This window comes from Sphaerodactylus townsendi, linkage group LG04 (genome assembly GCF_021028975.2).
Source record: "Sphaerodactylus townsendi isolate TG3544 linkage group LG04, MPM_Stown_v2.3, whole genome shotgun sequence".
Taxonomy (NCBI): domain Eukaryota; kingdom Metazoa; phylum Chordata; class Lepidosauria; order Squamata; family Sphaerodactylidae; genus Sphaerodactylus; species Sphaerodactylus townsendi.
In genome coordinates this window covers 145,847,596-145,863,182 of record NC_059428.1, presented here as the reverse complement: position 1 = coordinate 145,863,182, position 15,587 = coordinate 145,847,596, and the positions used below count along the sequence as shown (strand labels likewise).

At 82.1% G+C, this 15,587-nt stretch overlaps 1 protein-coding gene across 1 annotated transcript in view; it reads right to left on the bottom strand.

The window, feature by feature from the left end:
* The window catches only part of TECPR1 (tectonin beta-propeller repeat containing 1), a 35,958-nt gene that overhangs the window by 16,534 nt on the left and 3,837 nt on the right, over window positions 1–15,587 (bottom strand). Inside the window, exons 2-4 of the mRNA XM_048494148.1 lie at window positions 3,547–3,692; window positions 1,541–2,058; window positions 569–714 (exon numbers count right to left, since the gene is read on the bottom strand). Of these exons, the coding sequence (XP_048350105.1) occupies window positions 569–714; window positions 1,541–2,058; window positions 3,547–3,692 (810 nt within the window). The remainder of the gene's footprint in view (window positions 1–568; window positions 715–1,540; window positions 2,059–3,546; window positions 3,693–15,587) is intronic.

The following is a 15,587-nucleotide window of genomic DNA, read 5'->3' as shown; positions in this document are numbered from 1 at the left end:
TATTGGGTTGTTTTTTTTCATACCCTGTGATATTATTGTTTTTCGAACTGTCAGGAAAATAAAATAGTTGAACGAGGGAACCCAAAATGGCTGACACCTTTTGGAGAGGTGGAAAGAGGTCTCCAGGCAACGCAATAAAATTGAAGATACAATTAAAAAACCGACTATGGTTTTTTAACCAACACAACACAAAAACCAACACAACACAAAAACACACACACACACAAACATTAAACTGTAAGTATACAAATAATACGATTAAACTGTAAGTATACAAATAATACGATTAAACAGACATAGCAGCGTTGACGGGAATCTTTAGGCTGACCCAAGACTCTTCTGAATTTGAGAGGCAGTATGGTACAACAGTGTATCATAAGACTGCAGAGTGCTGGGTTCAAATTCATGCAGATCTGTAAGTGACTCCAGGTTGGCAATATCATCTCACTCTGACCTACCCCACAGGGCTAAGCTTTACATGACCGTATTGGAGGAAGGGAGAGATAAATATGTCAACAGACATCCTTGTTCAAAACCGGAAAACGAGGGCACCGCCTCTCTGCTTCACCTGTTCGACGGCTTGTTCATAGTGTCGAAAATTCTCCAACTCCCGTCGGGTTCTTTCAGCAAGCTGCTGAAAAATCTGTTTGCGCCACGCCGCGGTCTGCACCGGAGTGATGGACAGACTAAGGGACGGTCCTGCGGAGGAGAAACCTAGAGGGCCGAAAAAGAGGAACCTGGGGTCAAAACCTCGAGTAACACAGACAAACTATTTGGAGCAGGAATGGAAATGCAAGCAGCCACTGATCAGGACAAAACTGTTATTTATTGAGTAGAATCCCACTGCTCAGCCACAGAACTCGAGACAGCAGACACAAGCTCCTCCCCTGCTTGTTTTATCCTCACAACCACCCTGAGAAGTAGGCCGGTCAGAGCGTGTGGCTGGCAGAGCCACCAATCAGGTTTCATGGGAGAGTGTGCGTGTGCGGGGGGGGGGGGGGGGGTCAAACAGTTCTGCAGGGCCAGTAAGACAGAGATGTTCCACCAGACTTTTGGTTGAGACCATTTTGTCTATCTGATTTCCAACTACCAACCACCAATGAATATTATATTTTGCATTATTTCCCCCATTTCCAATTTTCCTCATACTTGGGCAGCCCACAGTAAAGGGCTTGGACCAAGATGGGGAGGTTATTTCCTTATAGGATTATGTTGCTCATTCTCTATCTTCTAGGTCCGTGGTGGCGAACCTTTGGCACTCCAGATGTTATGGACTACAATTCCCATCAGCCCCTGCCAGCATTGACAATTGGCCATGTTGGCAGGGGTTGATGGGAATTGTAGTCCGTAACATCTGGAGTGCCAAAGGTTCGCCACCATTGTTCTAGGTTTTGAGATTAGAGTTTTGAAATTTATTGTTGACGTATGCTTTAAATATATACGTATGTCGCACAGGGCCCGACTTCAGCTGGAAATTCAATAAATTTAAAATAGATTAAAAAGGAACTAGAATAAACATTAGAACTCAATCTTCGTATACCTGACGGCGCCATGAACCACTTCAGCAAGGTGTGGGAGTCCACAAGGCAGCCTCCGCCAGAGACCCAGGCCCACAGTGGATGCTCGTCGGTCCCGTAACGGTCCTCCACGCAGAGTGGCAATGTGCCAAAGGAAGACAGGCTGGACGTCTCCGCCAAGGCGCTGGCAGAAAGCGCAGGGGCCTTGCTGGCTTCCTTCAAGTCGATGTTGGTCCACTGTAGCTCCGCCGGGCGGGAATCCTGATCCGAGGGAGGCTCTTCCGGGTCAGCGGTGGTGAGCTTTTGTTCCGAAGCGGGGCCATCTTCTTCGTGAGAGGTGGGCACAGGGTCTGCAACCGGGGTTGCCTCGGAATCTGCCGCCTGGTTGTCGTTGTCTCCGTCACCACCATCGGCGAGTCCAGGAAGCCCAGCGTCAGCAGCGACCGCCAAGGACGCCTCGGTGTCGGAGGCGAAATCTCCATCGTTCTGGAAGAAAGAGCTACTTTGCTCCTTGACATCATCCATGAAAAAGCAGCCGGCGCTGGGTGGAAAAGAGAAAGAAGGCAAACCTTATCTTGACCATTTTATTCCGGGATCTGTTGTTTATTTCTCACACTCTATGCTGAAATTCAAGGTGGCTCACATAGGACTCCCAGGAGTTCTCCTTAACCAGCCACAGATAAAACGTGAACTTCAGCCAAACTGCTACACACTTCTAGGACCTAACACCACTTCTTTTACGGGATATGTTGTGTTGTGTTTTTTCTGAGTCATGGGATGTGCACAAACATCCCACCCTGTGGGAGTCAGCAGGGAAAACTGACTAATAGCACAGCTGCTCTGAAGGAAGTGAAAGGTCAGCGTGACTGGGGGTGGGAGAGAAAAACCATATAAGAGGCATCTTCGTCAGTTTCAAAAGGACAGTGGAAGAAAGGCTAGAAGGGAAAAACCTCTAGTTGATTCAAACATACCAGACGACTGGGAATTAATGCAAAGTTGGCAGCGCCGTGGGAAATGGGTTTTAGATGACTGCATCCAAAAACTGCAGCTTTATTGAATGTATGCATTTATTTATTCAGTTTTATAGTCCATCCTTCCCCACACTTACACAAAATCAGTTAAGAGGGCAATGAAACATTTTATCTAAACCGCAGCGACACGAATTCTAATAAGGGACATTCTAATAAGGGAATTCTAATAAGGGAAAACCAAATCTGAATGATACCCTTTTGAGATCCACAATTGTAAATATAAGGGAAAAACAGAACGGGGAAAGGTAGGAGGGAAAGAGAAAAGTCCCGCAACACCCGGATTTTGCCCTAAAACGTTCTCAGGCGACGCACATCCTTCCCAATATGTTTTCCCTGCATCTCTTTGCCAGCAAGCATTCTATCTATCTATCTATCTATCTATCTATCTATCTATCTATCTATCTATCTATCTATCTATCTATCTATCTATCTATCTATCTATCTATCTATCTATCTATCTATCTATCTATCTATCTATCTATCTATCTATCTATCTATCTATCTATCTATCTATCTATCTATCTAACTAACTAACTATCTATCTATCTATCTAACTATCTAACTAACTAATTTTATTATATTTATATACCGCCCTCCCCAAAGGCTCAGGGCGGTGTCCATCAGTGATAAAACAATTTAAAACATCATAGTGTATAATTTACATAAAATAATACATAAAATACTAAGACTACCGATGGCTTCAACCCCTCCCTCCCCCCTTTATGTACCCACGGGAGGCCAGATGTTCTTACGGCGGAGTTGACATCATCCCGGCTGGCCAAACGCCTGGCAGAACAGGTCCGTTCTGCAGGCCCTGCGGAAACTTTGTAAGACCCGCAGGGCCCTGATCTCACCTGGAAGCCTGTTCCACCAGGTAGGGGCCAGAGCCGTAAAAGCCCTGGCCCTTGTAGAGGCCAGCCGGATCGCCTTGGGGCCAGGGATCACCAGTAGGTCCGCCTCCGACAAGCGGAGGGGTCTAGAAGGGCGATATAGGGTACCTGAGGAGGCTGGTCGAGCTCCCCGTCTGAGAGCGGTCGGTATCTCGGCTGCAAACGATCGCCTTCCAAGCCTTCCCGCTCAGCTCGCTTGGGGTGACTCCTTGCCGGAAATAAACCGCTCGGTCCTCACAGCTGATCCCCCACACCTACGTGAGGAAGAGAGGGAGACCGGAATGCTAAGCGTGGTGTAGTGGTTAAGAGCAGGTGGGTTCTAATCCGGAGAACCGGGTTTGATTCCCCACTCCTCCACATGGGCGACGGACTCTTATCTGGTGAACTGGATTTGTTTCCCCTCTCCTACATTCCTTGGGCTAGTCACAGTTCTCTCCGAACTCTCTCAGCCCCACCTGCCTCACAAGGTGTCTGTTGTGGGGAGCACCCCCCCCCCCCCCCACCCCCCCCCCCCCCCACCCCCCCCCCCCCCCACCCCCCCCCCCCCCCACCCCCCCCCCCCCCCACCCCCCCCCCCCCCCACCCCCCCCCCCCCCCACCCCCCCCCCCCCCCACCCCCCCCCCCCCCCACCCCCCCCCCCCCCCACCCCCCCCCCCCCCCACCCCCCCCCCCCCCCACCCCCCCCCCCCCCCACCCCCCCCCCCCCCCACCCCCCCCCCCCCCCACCCCCCCCCCCCCCCACCCCCCCCCCCCCCCACCCCCCCCCCCCCCCACCCCCCCCCCCCCCCACCCCCCCCCCCCCCCACCCCCCCCCCCCCCCACCCCCCCCCCCCCCCACCCCCCCCCCCCCCCACCCCCCCCCCCCCCCACCCCCCCCCCCCCCCACCCCCCCCCCCCCCCACCCCCCCCCCCCCCCACCCCCCCCCCCCCCCACCCCCCCCCCCCCCCACCCCCCCCCCCCCCCACCCCCCCCCCCCCCCACCCCCCCCCCCCCCCACCCCCCCCCCCCCCCACCCCCCCCCCCCCCCACCCCCCCCCCCCCCCACCCCCCCCCCCCCCCACCCCCCCCCCCCCCCACCCCCCCCCCCCCCCACCCCCCCCCCCCCCCACCCCCCCCCCCCCCCACCCCCCCCCCCCCCCACCCCCCCCCCCCCCCACCCCCCCCCCCCCCCACCCCCCCCCCCCCCCACCCCCCCCCCCCCCCACCCCCCCCCCCCCCCACCCCCCCCCCCCCCCACCCCCCCCCCCCCCCACCCCCCCCCCCCCCCACCCCCCCCCCCCCCCACCCCCCCCCCCCCCCACCCCCCCCCCCCCCCACCCCCCCCCCCCCCCACCCCCCCCCCCCCCCACCCCCCCCCCCCCCCACCCCCCCCCCCCCCCACCCCCCCCCCCCCCCACCCCCCCCCCCCCCCACCCCCCCCCCCCCCCACCCCCCCCCCCCCCCACCCCCCCCCCCCCCCACCCCCCCCCCCCCCCACCCCCCCCCCCCCCCACCCCCCCCCCCCCCCACCCCCCCCCCCCCCCACCCCCCCCCCCCCCCACCCCCCCCCCCCCCCACCCCCCCCCCCCCCCACCCCCCCCCCCCCCCACCCCCCCCCCCCCCCACCCCCCCCCCCCCCCACCCCCCCCCCCCCCCACCCCCCCCCCCCCCCACCCCCCCCCCCCCCCACCCCCCCCCCCCCCCACCCCCCCCCCCCCCCACCCCCCCCCCCCCCCACCCCCCCCCCCCCCCACCCCCCCCCCCCCCCACCCCCCCCCCCCCCCACCCCCCCCCCCCCCCACCCCCCCCCCCCCCCACCCCCCCCCCCCCCCACCCCCCCCCCCCCCCACCCCCCCCCCCCCCCACCCCCCCCCCCCCCCACCCCCCCCCCCCCCCACCCCCCCCCCCCCCCACCCCCCCCCCCCCCCACCCCCCCCCCCCCCCACCCCCCCCCCCCCCCACCCCCCCCCCCCCCCACCCCCCCCCCCCCCCACCCCCCCCCCCCCCCACCCCCCCCCCCCCCCACCCCCCCCCCCCCCCACCCCCCCCCCCCCCCACCCCCCCCCCCCCCCACCCCCCCCCCCCCCCACCCCCCCCCCCCCCCACCCCCCCCCCCCCCCACCCCCCCCCCCCCCCACCCCCCCCCCCCCCCACCCCCCCCCCCCCCCACCCCCCCCCCCCCCCACCCCCCCCCCCCCCCACCCCCCCCCCCCCCCACCCCCCCCCCCCCCCACCCCCCCCCCCCCCCACCCCCCCCCCCCCCCACCCCCCCCCCCCCCCACCCCCCCCCCCCCCCACCCCCCCCCCCCCCCACCCCCCCCCCCCCCCACCCCCCCCCCCCCCCACCCCCCCCCCCCCCCACCCCCCCCCCCCCCCACCCCCCCCCCCCCCCACCCCCCCCCCCCCCCACCCCCCCCCCCCCCCACCCCCCCCCCCCCCCACCCCCCCCCCCCCCCACCCCCCCCCCCCCCCACCCCCCCCCCCCCCCACCCCCCCCCCCCCCCACCCCCCCCCCCCCCCACCCCCCCCCCCCCCCACCCCCCCCCCCCCCCACCCCCCCCCCCCCCCACCCCCCCCCCCCCCCACCCCCCCCCCCCCCCACCCCCCCCCCCCCCCACCCCCCCCCCCCCCCACCCCCCCCCCCCCCCACCCCCCCCCCCCCCCACCCCCCCCCCCCCCCACCCCCCCCCCCCCCCACCCCCCCCCCCCCCCACCCCCCCCCCCCCCCACCCCCCCCCCCCCCCACCCCCCCCCCCCCCCACCCCCCCCCCCCCCCACCCCCCCCCCCCCCCACCCCCCCCCCCCCCCACCCCCCCCCCCCCCCACCCCCCCCCCCCCCCACCCCCCCCCCCCCCCACCCCCCCCCCCCCCCACCCCCCCCCCCCCCCACCCCCCCCCCCCCCCACCCCCCCCCCCCCCCACCCCCCCCCCCCCCCACCCCCCCCCCCCCCCACCCCCCCCCCCCCCCACCCCCCCCCCCCCCCACCCCCCCCCCCCCCCACCCCCCCCCCCCCCCACCCCCCCCCCCCCCCACCCCCCCCCCCCCCCACCCCCCCCCCCCCCCACCCCCCCCCCCCCCCACCCCCCCCCCCCCCCACCCCCCCCCCCCCCCACCCCCCCCCCCCCCCACCCCCCCCCCCCCCCACCCCCCCCCCCCCCCACCCCCCCCCCCCCCCACCCCCCCCCCCCCCCACCCCCCCCCCCCCCCACCCCCCCCCCCCCCCACCCCCCCCCCCCCCCACCCCCCCCCCCCCCCACCCCCCCCCCCCCCCACCCCCCCCCCCCCCCACCCCCCCCCCCCCCCACCCCCCCCCCCCCCCACCCCCCCCCCCCCCCACCCCCCCCCCCCCCCACCCCCCCCCCCCCCCACCCCCCCCCCCCCCCACCCCCCCCCCCCCCCACCCCCCCCCCCCCCCACCCCCCCCCCCCCCCACCCCCCCCCCCCCCCACCCCCCCCCCCCCCCACCCCCCCCCCCCCCCACCCCCCCCCCCCCCCACCCCCCCCCCCCCCCACCCCCCCCCCCCCCCACCCCCCCCCCCCCCCACCCCCCCCCCCCCCCACCCCCCCCCCCCCCCACCCCCCCCCCCCCCCACCCCCCCCCCCCCCCACCCCCCCCCCCCCCCACCCCCCCCCCCCCCCACCCCCCCCCCCCCCCACCCCCCCCCCCCCCCACCCCCCCCCCCCCCCACCCCCCCCCCCCCCCACCCCCCCCCCCCCCCACCCCCCCCCCCCCCCACCCCCCCCCCCCCCCACCCCCCCCCCCCCCCACCCCCCCCCCCCCCCACCCCCCCCCCCCCCCACCCCCCCCCCCCCCCACCCCCCCCCCCCCCCACCCCCCCCCCCCCCCACCCCCCCCCCCCCCCACCCCCCCCCCCCCCCACCCCCCCCCCCCCCCACCCCCCCCCCCCCCCACCCCCCCCCCCCCCCACCCCCCCCCCCCCCCACCCCCCCCCCCCCCCACCCCCCCCCCCCCCCACCCCCCCCCCCCCCCACCCCCCCCCCCCCCCACCCCCCCCCCCCCCCACCCCCCCCCCCCCCCACCCCCCCCCCCCCCCACCCCCCCCCCCCCCCACCCCCCCCCCCCCCCACCCCCCCCCCCCCCCACCCCCCCCCCCCCCCACCCCCCCCCCCCCCCACCCCCCCCCCCCCCCACCCCCCCCCCCCCCCACCCCCCCCCCCCCCCACCCCCCCCCCCCCCCACCCCCCCCCCCCCCCACCCCCCCCCCCCCCCACCCCCCCCCCCCCCCACCCCCCCCCCCCCCCACCCCCCCCCCCCCCCACCCCCCCCCCCCCCCACCCCCCCCCCCCCCCACCCCCCCCCCCCCCCACCCCCCCCCCCCCCCACCCCCCCCCCCCCCCACCCCCCCCCCCCCCCACCCCCCCCCCCCCCCACCCCCCCCCCCCCCCACCCCCCCCCCCCCCCACCCCCCCCCCCCCCCACCCCCCCCCCCCCCCACCCCCCCCCCCCCCCACCCCCCCCCCCCCCCACCCCCCCCCCCCCCCACCCCCCCCCCCCCCCACCCCCCCCCCCCCCCACCCCCCCCCCCCCCCACCCCCCCCCCCCCCCACCCCCCCCCCCCCCCACCCCCCCCCCCCCCCACCCCCCCCCCCCCCCACCCCCCCCCCCCCCCACCCCCCCCCCCCCCCACCCCCCCCCCCCCCCACCCCCCCCCCCCCCCACCCCCCCCCCCCCCCACCCCCCCCCCCCCCCACCCCCCCCCCCCCCCACCCCCCCCCCCCCCCACCCCCCCCCCCCCCCACCCCCCCCCCCCCCCACCCCCCCCCCCCCCCACCCCCCCCCCCCCCCACCCCCCCCCCCCCCCACCCCCCCCCCCCCCCACCCCCCCCCCCCCCCACCCCCCCCCCCCCCCACCCCCCCCCCCCCCCACCCCCCCCCCCCCCCACCCCCCCCCCCCCCCACCCCCCCCCCCCCCCACCCCCCCCCCCCCCCACCCCCCCCCCCCCCCACCCCCCCCCCCCCCCACCCCCCCCCCCCCCCACCCCCCCCCCCCCCCACCCCCCCCCCCCCCCACCCCCCCCCCCCCCCACCCCCCCCCCCCCCCACCCCCCCCCCCCCCCACCCCCCCCCCCCCCCACCCCCCCCCCCCCCCACCCCCCCCCCCCCCCACCCCCCCCCCCCCCCACCCCCCCCCCCCCCCACCCCCCCCCCCCCCCACCCCCCCCCCCCCCCACCCCCCCCCCCCCCCACCCCCCCCCCCCCCCACCCCCCCCCCCCCCCACCCCCCCCCCCCCCCACCCCCCCCCCCCCCCACCCCCCCCCCCCCCCACCCCCCCCCCCCCCCACCCCCCCCCCCCCCCACCCCCCCCCCCCCCCACCCCCCCCCCCCCCCACCCCCCCCCCCCCCCACCCCCCCCCCCCCCCACCCCCCCCCCCCCCCACCCCCCCCCCCCCCCACCCCCCCCCCCCCCCACCCCCCCCCCCCCCCACCCCCCCCCCCCCCCACCCCCCCCCCCCCCCACCCCCCCCCCCCCCCACCCCCCCCCCCCCCCACCCCCCCCCCCCCCCACCCCCCCCCCCCCCCACCCCCCCCCCCCCCCACCCCCCCCCCCCCCCACCCCCCCCCCCCCCCACCCCCCCCCCCCCCCACCCCCCCCCCCCCCCACCCCCCCCCCCCCCCACCCCCCCCCCCCCCCACCCCCCCCCCCCCCCACCCCCCCCCCCCCCCACCCCCCCCCCCCCCCACCCCCCCCCCCCCCCACCCCCCCCCCCCCCCACCCCCCCCCCCCCCCACCCCCCCCCCCCCCCACCCCCCCCCCCCCCCACCCCCCCCCCCCCCCACCCCCCCCCCCCCCCACCCCCCCCCCCCCCCACCCCCCCCCCCCCCCACCCCCCCCCCCCCCCACCCCCCCCCCCCCCCACCCCCCCCCCCCCCCACCCCCCCCCCCCCCCACCCCCCCCCCCCCCCACCCCCCCCCCCCCCCACCCCCCCCCCCCCCCACCCCCCCCCCCCCCCACCCCCCCCCCCCCCCACCCCCCCCCCCCCCCACCCCCCCCCCCCCCCACCCCCCCCCCCCCCCACCCCCCCCCCCCCCCACCCCCCCCCCCCCCCACCCCCCCCCCCCCCCACCCCCCCCCCCCCCCACCCCCCCCCCCCCCCACCCCCCCCCCCCCCCACCCCCCCCCCCCCCCACCCCCCCCCCCCCCCACCCCCCCCCCCCCCCACCCCCCCCCCCCCCCACCCCCCCCCCCCCCCACCCCCCCCCCCCCCCACCCCCCCCCCCCCCCACCCCCCCCCCCCCCCACCCCCCCCCCCCCCCACCCCCCCCCCCCCCCACCCCCCCCCCCCCCCACCCCCCCCCCCCCCCACCCCCCCCCCCCCCCACCCCCCCCCCCCCCCACCCCCCCCCCCCCCCACCCCCCCCCCCCCCCACCCCCCCCCCCCCCCACCCCCCCCCCCCCCCACCCCCCCCCCCCCCCACCCCCCCCCCCCCCCACCCCCCCCCCCCCCCACCCCCCCCCCCCCCCACCCCCCCCCCCCCCCACCCCCCCCCCCCCCCACCCCCCCCCCCCCCCACCCCCCCCCCCCCCCACCCCCCCCCCCCCCCACCCCCCCCCCCCCCCACCCCCCCCCCCCCCCACCCCCCCCCCCCCCCACCCCCCCCCCCCCCCACCCCCCCCCCCCCCCACCCCCCCCCCCCCCCACCCCCCCCCCCCCCCACCCCCCCCCCCCCCCACCCCCCCCCCCCCCCACCCCCCCCCCCCCCCACCCCCCCCCCCCCCCACCCCCCCCCCCCCCCACCCCCCCCCCCCCCCACCCCCCCCCCCCCCCACCCCCCCCCCCCCCCACCCCCCCCCCCCCCCACCCCCCCCCCCCCCCACCCCCCCCCCCCCCCACCCCCCCCCCCCCCCACCCCCCCCCCCCCCCACCCCCCCCCCCCCCCACCCCCCCCCCCCCCCACCCCCCCCCCCCCCCACCCCCCCCCCCCCCCACCCCCCCCCCCCCCCACCCCCCCCCCCCCCCACCCCCCCCCCCCCCCACCCCCCCCCCCCCCCACCCCCCCCCCCCCCCACCCCCCCCCCCCCCCACCCCCCCCCCCCCCCACCCCCCCCCCCCCCCACCCCCCCCCCCCCCCACCCCCCCCCCCCCCCACCCCCCCCCCCCCCCACCCCCCCCCCCCCCCACCCCCCCCCCCCCCCACCCCCCCCCCCCCCCACCCCCCCCCCCCCCCACCCCCCCCCCCCCCCACCCCCCCCCCCCCCCACCCCCCCCCCCCCCCACCCCCCCCCCCCCCCACCCCCCCCCCCCCCCACCCCCCCCCCCCCCCACCCCCCCCCCCCCCCACCCCCCCCCCCCCCCACCCCCCCCCCCCCCCACCCCCCCCCCCCCCCACCCCCCCCCCCCCCCACCCCCCCCCCCCCCCACCCCCCCCCCCCCCCACCCCCCCCCCCCCCCACCCCCCCCCCCCCCCACCCCCCCCCCCCCCCACCCCCCCCCCCCCCCACCCCCCCCCCCCCCCACCCCCCCCCCCCCCCACCCCCCCCCCCCCCCACCCCCCCCCCCCCCCACCCCCCCCCCCCCCCACCCCCCCCCCCCCCCACCCCCCCCCCCCCCCACCCCCCCCCCCCCCCACCCCCCCCCCCCCCCACCCCCCCCCCCCCCCACCCCCCCCCCCCCCCACCCCCCCCCCCCCCCACCCCCCCCCCCCCCCACCCCCCCCCCCCCCCACCCCCCCCCCCCCCCACCCCCCCCCCCCCCCACCCCCCCCCCCCCCCACCCCCCCCCCCCCCCACCCCCCCCCCCCCCCACCCCCCCCCCCCCCCACCCCCCCCCCCCCCCACCCCCCCCCCCCCCCACCCCCCCCCCCCCCCACCCCCCCCCCCCCCCACCCCCCCCCCCCCCCACCCCCCCCCCCCCCCACCCCCCCCCCCCCCCACCCCCCCCCCCCCCCACCCCCCCCCCCCCCCACCCCCCCCCCCCCCCACCCCCCCCCCCCCCCACCCCCCCCCCCCCCCACCCCCCCCCCCCCCCACCCCCCCCCCCCCCCACCCCCCCCCCCCCCCACCCCCCCCCCCCCCCACCCCCCCCCCCCCCCACCCCCCCCCCCCCCCACCCCCCCCCCCCCCCACCCCCCCCCCCCCCCACCCCCCCCCCCCCCCACCCCCCCCCCCCCCCACCCCCCCCCCCCCCCACCCCCCCCCCCCCCCACCCCCCCCCCCCCCCACCCCCCCCCCCCCCCACCCCCCCCCCCCCCCACCCCCCCCCCCCCCCACCCCCCCCCCCCCCCACCCCCCCCCCCCCCCACCCCCCCCCCCCCCCACCCCCCCCCCCCCCCACCCCCCCCCCCCCCCACCCCCCCCCCCCCCCACCCCCCCCCCCCCCCACCCCCCCCCCCCCCCACCCCCCCCCCCCCCCACCCCCCCCCCCCCCCACCCCCCCCCCCCCCCACCCCCCCCCCCCCCCACCCCCCCCCCCCCCCACCCCCCCCCCCCCCCACCCCCCCCCCCCCCCACCCCCCCCCCCCCCCACCCCCCCCCCCCCCCACCCCCCCCCCCCCCCACCCCCCCCCCCCCCCACCCCCCCCCCCCCCCACCCCCCCCCCCCCCCACCCCCCCCCCCCCCCACCCCCCCCCCCCCCCACCCCCCCCCCCCCCCACCCCCCCCCCCCCCCACCCCCCCCCCCCCCCACCCCCCCCCCCCCCCACCCCCCCCCCCCCCCACCCCCCCCCCCCCCCACCCCCCCCCCCCCCCACCCCCCCCCCCCCCCACCCCCCCCCCCCCCCACCCCCCCCCCCCCCCACCCCCCCCCCCCCCCACCCCCCCCCCCCCCCACCCCCCCCCCCCCCCACCCCCCCCCCCCCCCACCCCCCCCCCCCCCCACCCCCCCCCCCCCCCACCCCCCCCCCCCCCCACCCCCCCCCCCCCCCACCCCCCCCCCCCCCCACCCCCCCCCCCCCCCACCCCCCCCCCCCCCCACCCCCCCCCCCCCCCACCCCCCCCCCCCCCCACCCCCCCCCCCCCCCACCCCCCCCCCCCCCCACCCCCCCCCCCCCCCACCCCCCCCCCCCCCCACCCCCCCCCCCCCCCACCCCCCCCCCCCCCCACCCCCCCCCCCCCCCACCCCCCCCCCCCCCCACCCCCCCCCCCCCCCACCCCCCCCCCCCCCCACCCCCCCCCCCCCCCACCCCCCCCCCCCCCCACCCCCCCCCCCCCCCACCCCCCCCCCCCCCCACCCCCCCCCCCCCCCACCCCCCCCCCCCCCCACCCCCCCCCCCCCCCACCCCCCCCCCCCCCCACCCCCCCCCCCCCCCACCCCCCCCCCCCCCCACCCCCCCCCCCCCCCACCCCCCCCCCCCCCCACCCCCCCCCCCCCCCACCCCCCCCCCCCCCCACCCCCCCCCCCCCCCACCCCCCCCCCCCCCCACCCCCCCCCCCCCCCACCCCCCCCCCCCCCCACCCCCCCCCCCCCCCACCCCCCCCCCCCCCCACCCCCCCCCCCCCCCACCCCCCCCCCCCCCCACCCCCCCCCCCCCCCACCCCCCCCCCCCCCCACCCCCCCCCCCCCCCACCCCCCCCCCCCCCCACCCCCCCCCCCCCCCACCCCCCCCCCCCCCCACCCCCCCCCCCCCCCACCCCCCCCCCCCCCCACCCCCCCCCCCCCCCACCCCCCCCCCCCCCCACCCCCCCCCCCCCCCACCCCCCCCCCCCCCCACCCCCCCCCCCCCCCACCCCCCCCCCCCCCCACCCCCCCCCCCCCCCACCCCCCCCCCCCCCCACCCCCCCCCCCCCCCACCCCCCCCCCCCCCCACCCCCCCCCCCCCCCACCCCCCCCCCCCCCCACCCCCCCCCCCCCCCACCCCCCCCCCCCCCCACCCCCCCCCCCCCCCACCCCCCCCCCCCCCCACCCCCCCCCCCCCCCACCCCCCCCCCCCCCCACCCCCCCCCCCCCCCACCCCCCCCCCCCCCCACCCCCCCCCCCCCCCACCCCCCCCCCCCCCCACCCCCCCCCCCCCCCACCCCCCCCCCCCCCCACCCCCCCCCCCCCCCACCCCCCCCCCCCCCCACCCCCCCCCCCCCCCACCCCCCCCCCCCCCCACCCCCCCCCCCCCCCACCCCCCCCCCCCCCCACCCCCCCCCCCCCCCACCCCCCCCCCCCCCCACCCCCCCCCCCCCCCACCCCCCCCCCCCCCCACCCCCCCCCCCCCCCACCCCCCCCCCCCCCCACCCCCCCCCCCCCCCACCCCCCCCCCCCCCCACCCCCCCCCCCCCCCACCCCCCCCCCCCCCCACCCCCCCCCCCCCCCACCCCCCCCCCCCCCCACCCCCCCCCCCCCCCACCCCCCCCCCCCCCCACCCCCCCCCCCCCCCACCCCCCCCCCCCCCCACCCCCCCCCCCCCCCACCCCCCCCCCCCCCCACCCCCCCCCCCCCCCACCCCCCCCCCCCCCCACCCCCCCCCCCCCCCACCCCCCCCCCCCCCCACCCCCCCCCCCCCCCACCCCCCCCCCCCCCCACCCCCCCCCCCCCCCACCCCCCCCCCCCCCCACCCCCCCCCCCCCCCACCCCCCCCCCCCCCCACCCCCCCCCCCCCCCACCCCCCCCCCCCCCCACCCCCCCCCCCCCCCACCCCCCCCCCCCCCCACCCCCCCCCCCCCCCACCCCCCCCCCCCCCCACCCCCCCCCCCCCCCACCCCCCCCCCCCCCCACCCCCCCCCCCCCCCACCCCCCCCCCCCCCCACCCCCCCCCCCCCCCACCCCCCCCCCCCCCCACCCCCCCCCCCCCCCACCCCCCCCCCCCCCCACCCCCCCCCCCCCCCACCCCCCCCCCCCCCCACCCCCCCCCCCCCCCACCCCCCCCCCCCCCCACCCCCCCCCCCCCCCACCCCCCCCCCCCCCCACCCCCCCCCCCCCCCACCCCCCCCCCCCCCCACCCCCCCCCCCCCCCACCCCCCCCCCCCCCCACCCCCCCCCCCCCCCACCCCCCCCCCCCCCCACCCCCCCCCCCCCCCACCCCCCCCCCCCCCCACCCCCCCCCCCCCCCACCCCCCCCCCCCCCCACCCCCCCCCCCCCCCACCCCCCCCCCCCCCCACCCCCCCCCCCCCCCACCCCCCCCCCCCCCCACCCCCCCCCCCCCCCACCCCCCCCCCCCCCCACCCCCCCCCCCCCCCACCCCCCCCCCCCCCCACCCCCCCCCCCCCCCACCCCCCCCCCCCCCCACCCCCCCCCCCCCCCACCCCCCCCCCCCCCCACCCCCCCCCCCCCCCACCCCCCCCCCCCCCCACCCCCCCCCCCCCCCACCCCCCCCCCCCCCCACCCCCCCCCCCCCCCACCCCCCCCCCCCCCCACCCCCCCCCCCCCCCACCCCCCCCCCCCCCCACCCCCCCCCCCCCCCACCCCCCCCCCCCCCCACCCCCCCCCCCCCCCACCCCCCCCCCCCCCCACCCCCCCCCCCCCCCACCCCCCCCCCCCCCCACCCCCCCCCCCCCCCACCCCCCCCCCCCCCCACCCCCCCCCCCCCCCACCCCCCCCCCCCCCCACCCCCCCCCCCCCCCACCCCCCCCCCCCCCCACCCCCCCCCCCCCCCACCCCCCCCCCCCCCCACCCCCCCCCCCCCCCACCCCCCCCCCCCCCCACCCCCCCCCCCCCCCACCCCCCCCCCCCCCCACCCCCCCCCCCCCCCACCCCCCCCCCCCCCCACCCCCCCCCCCCCCCACCCCCCCCCCCCCCCACCCCCCCCCCCCCCCACCCCCCCCCCCCCCCACCCCCCCCCCCCCCCACCCCCCCCCCCCCCCACCCCCCCCCCCCCCCACCCCCCCCCCCCCCCACCCCCCCCCCCCCCCACCCCCCCCCCCCCCCACCCCCCCCCCCCCCCACCCCCCCCCCCCCCCACCCCCCCCCCCCCCCACCCCCCCCCCCCCCCACCCCCCCCCCCCCCCACCCCCCCCCCCCCCCACCCCCCCCCCCCCCCACCCCCCCCCCCCCCCACCCCCCCCCCCCCCCACCCCCCCCCCCCCCCACCCCCCCCCCCCCCCACCCCCCCCCCCCCCCACCCCCCCCCCCCCCCACCCCCCCCCCCCCCCACCCCCCCCCCCCCCCACCCCCCCCCCCCCCCACCCCCCCCCCCCCCCACCCCCCCCCCCCCCCACCCCCCCCCCCCCCCACCCCCCCCCCCCCCCACCCCCCCCCCCCCCCACCCCCCCCCCCCCCC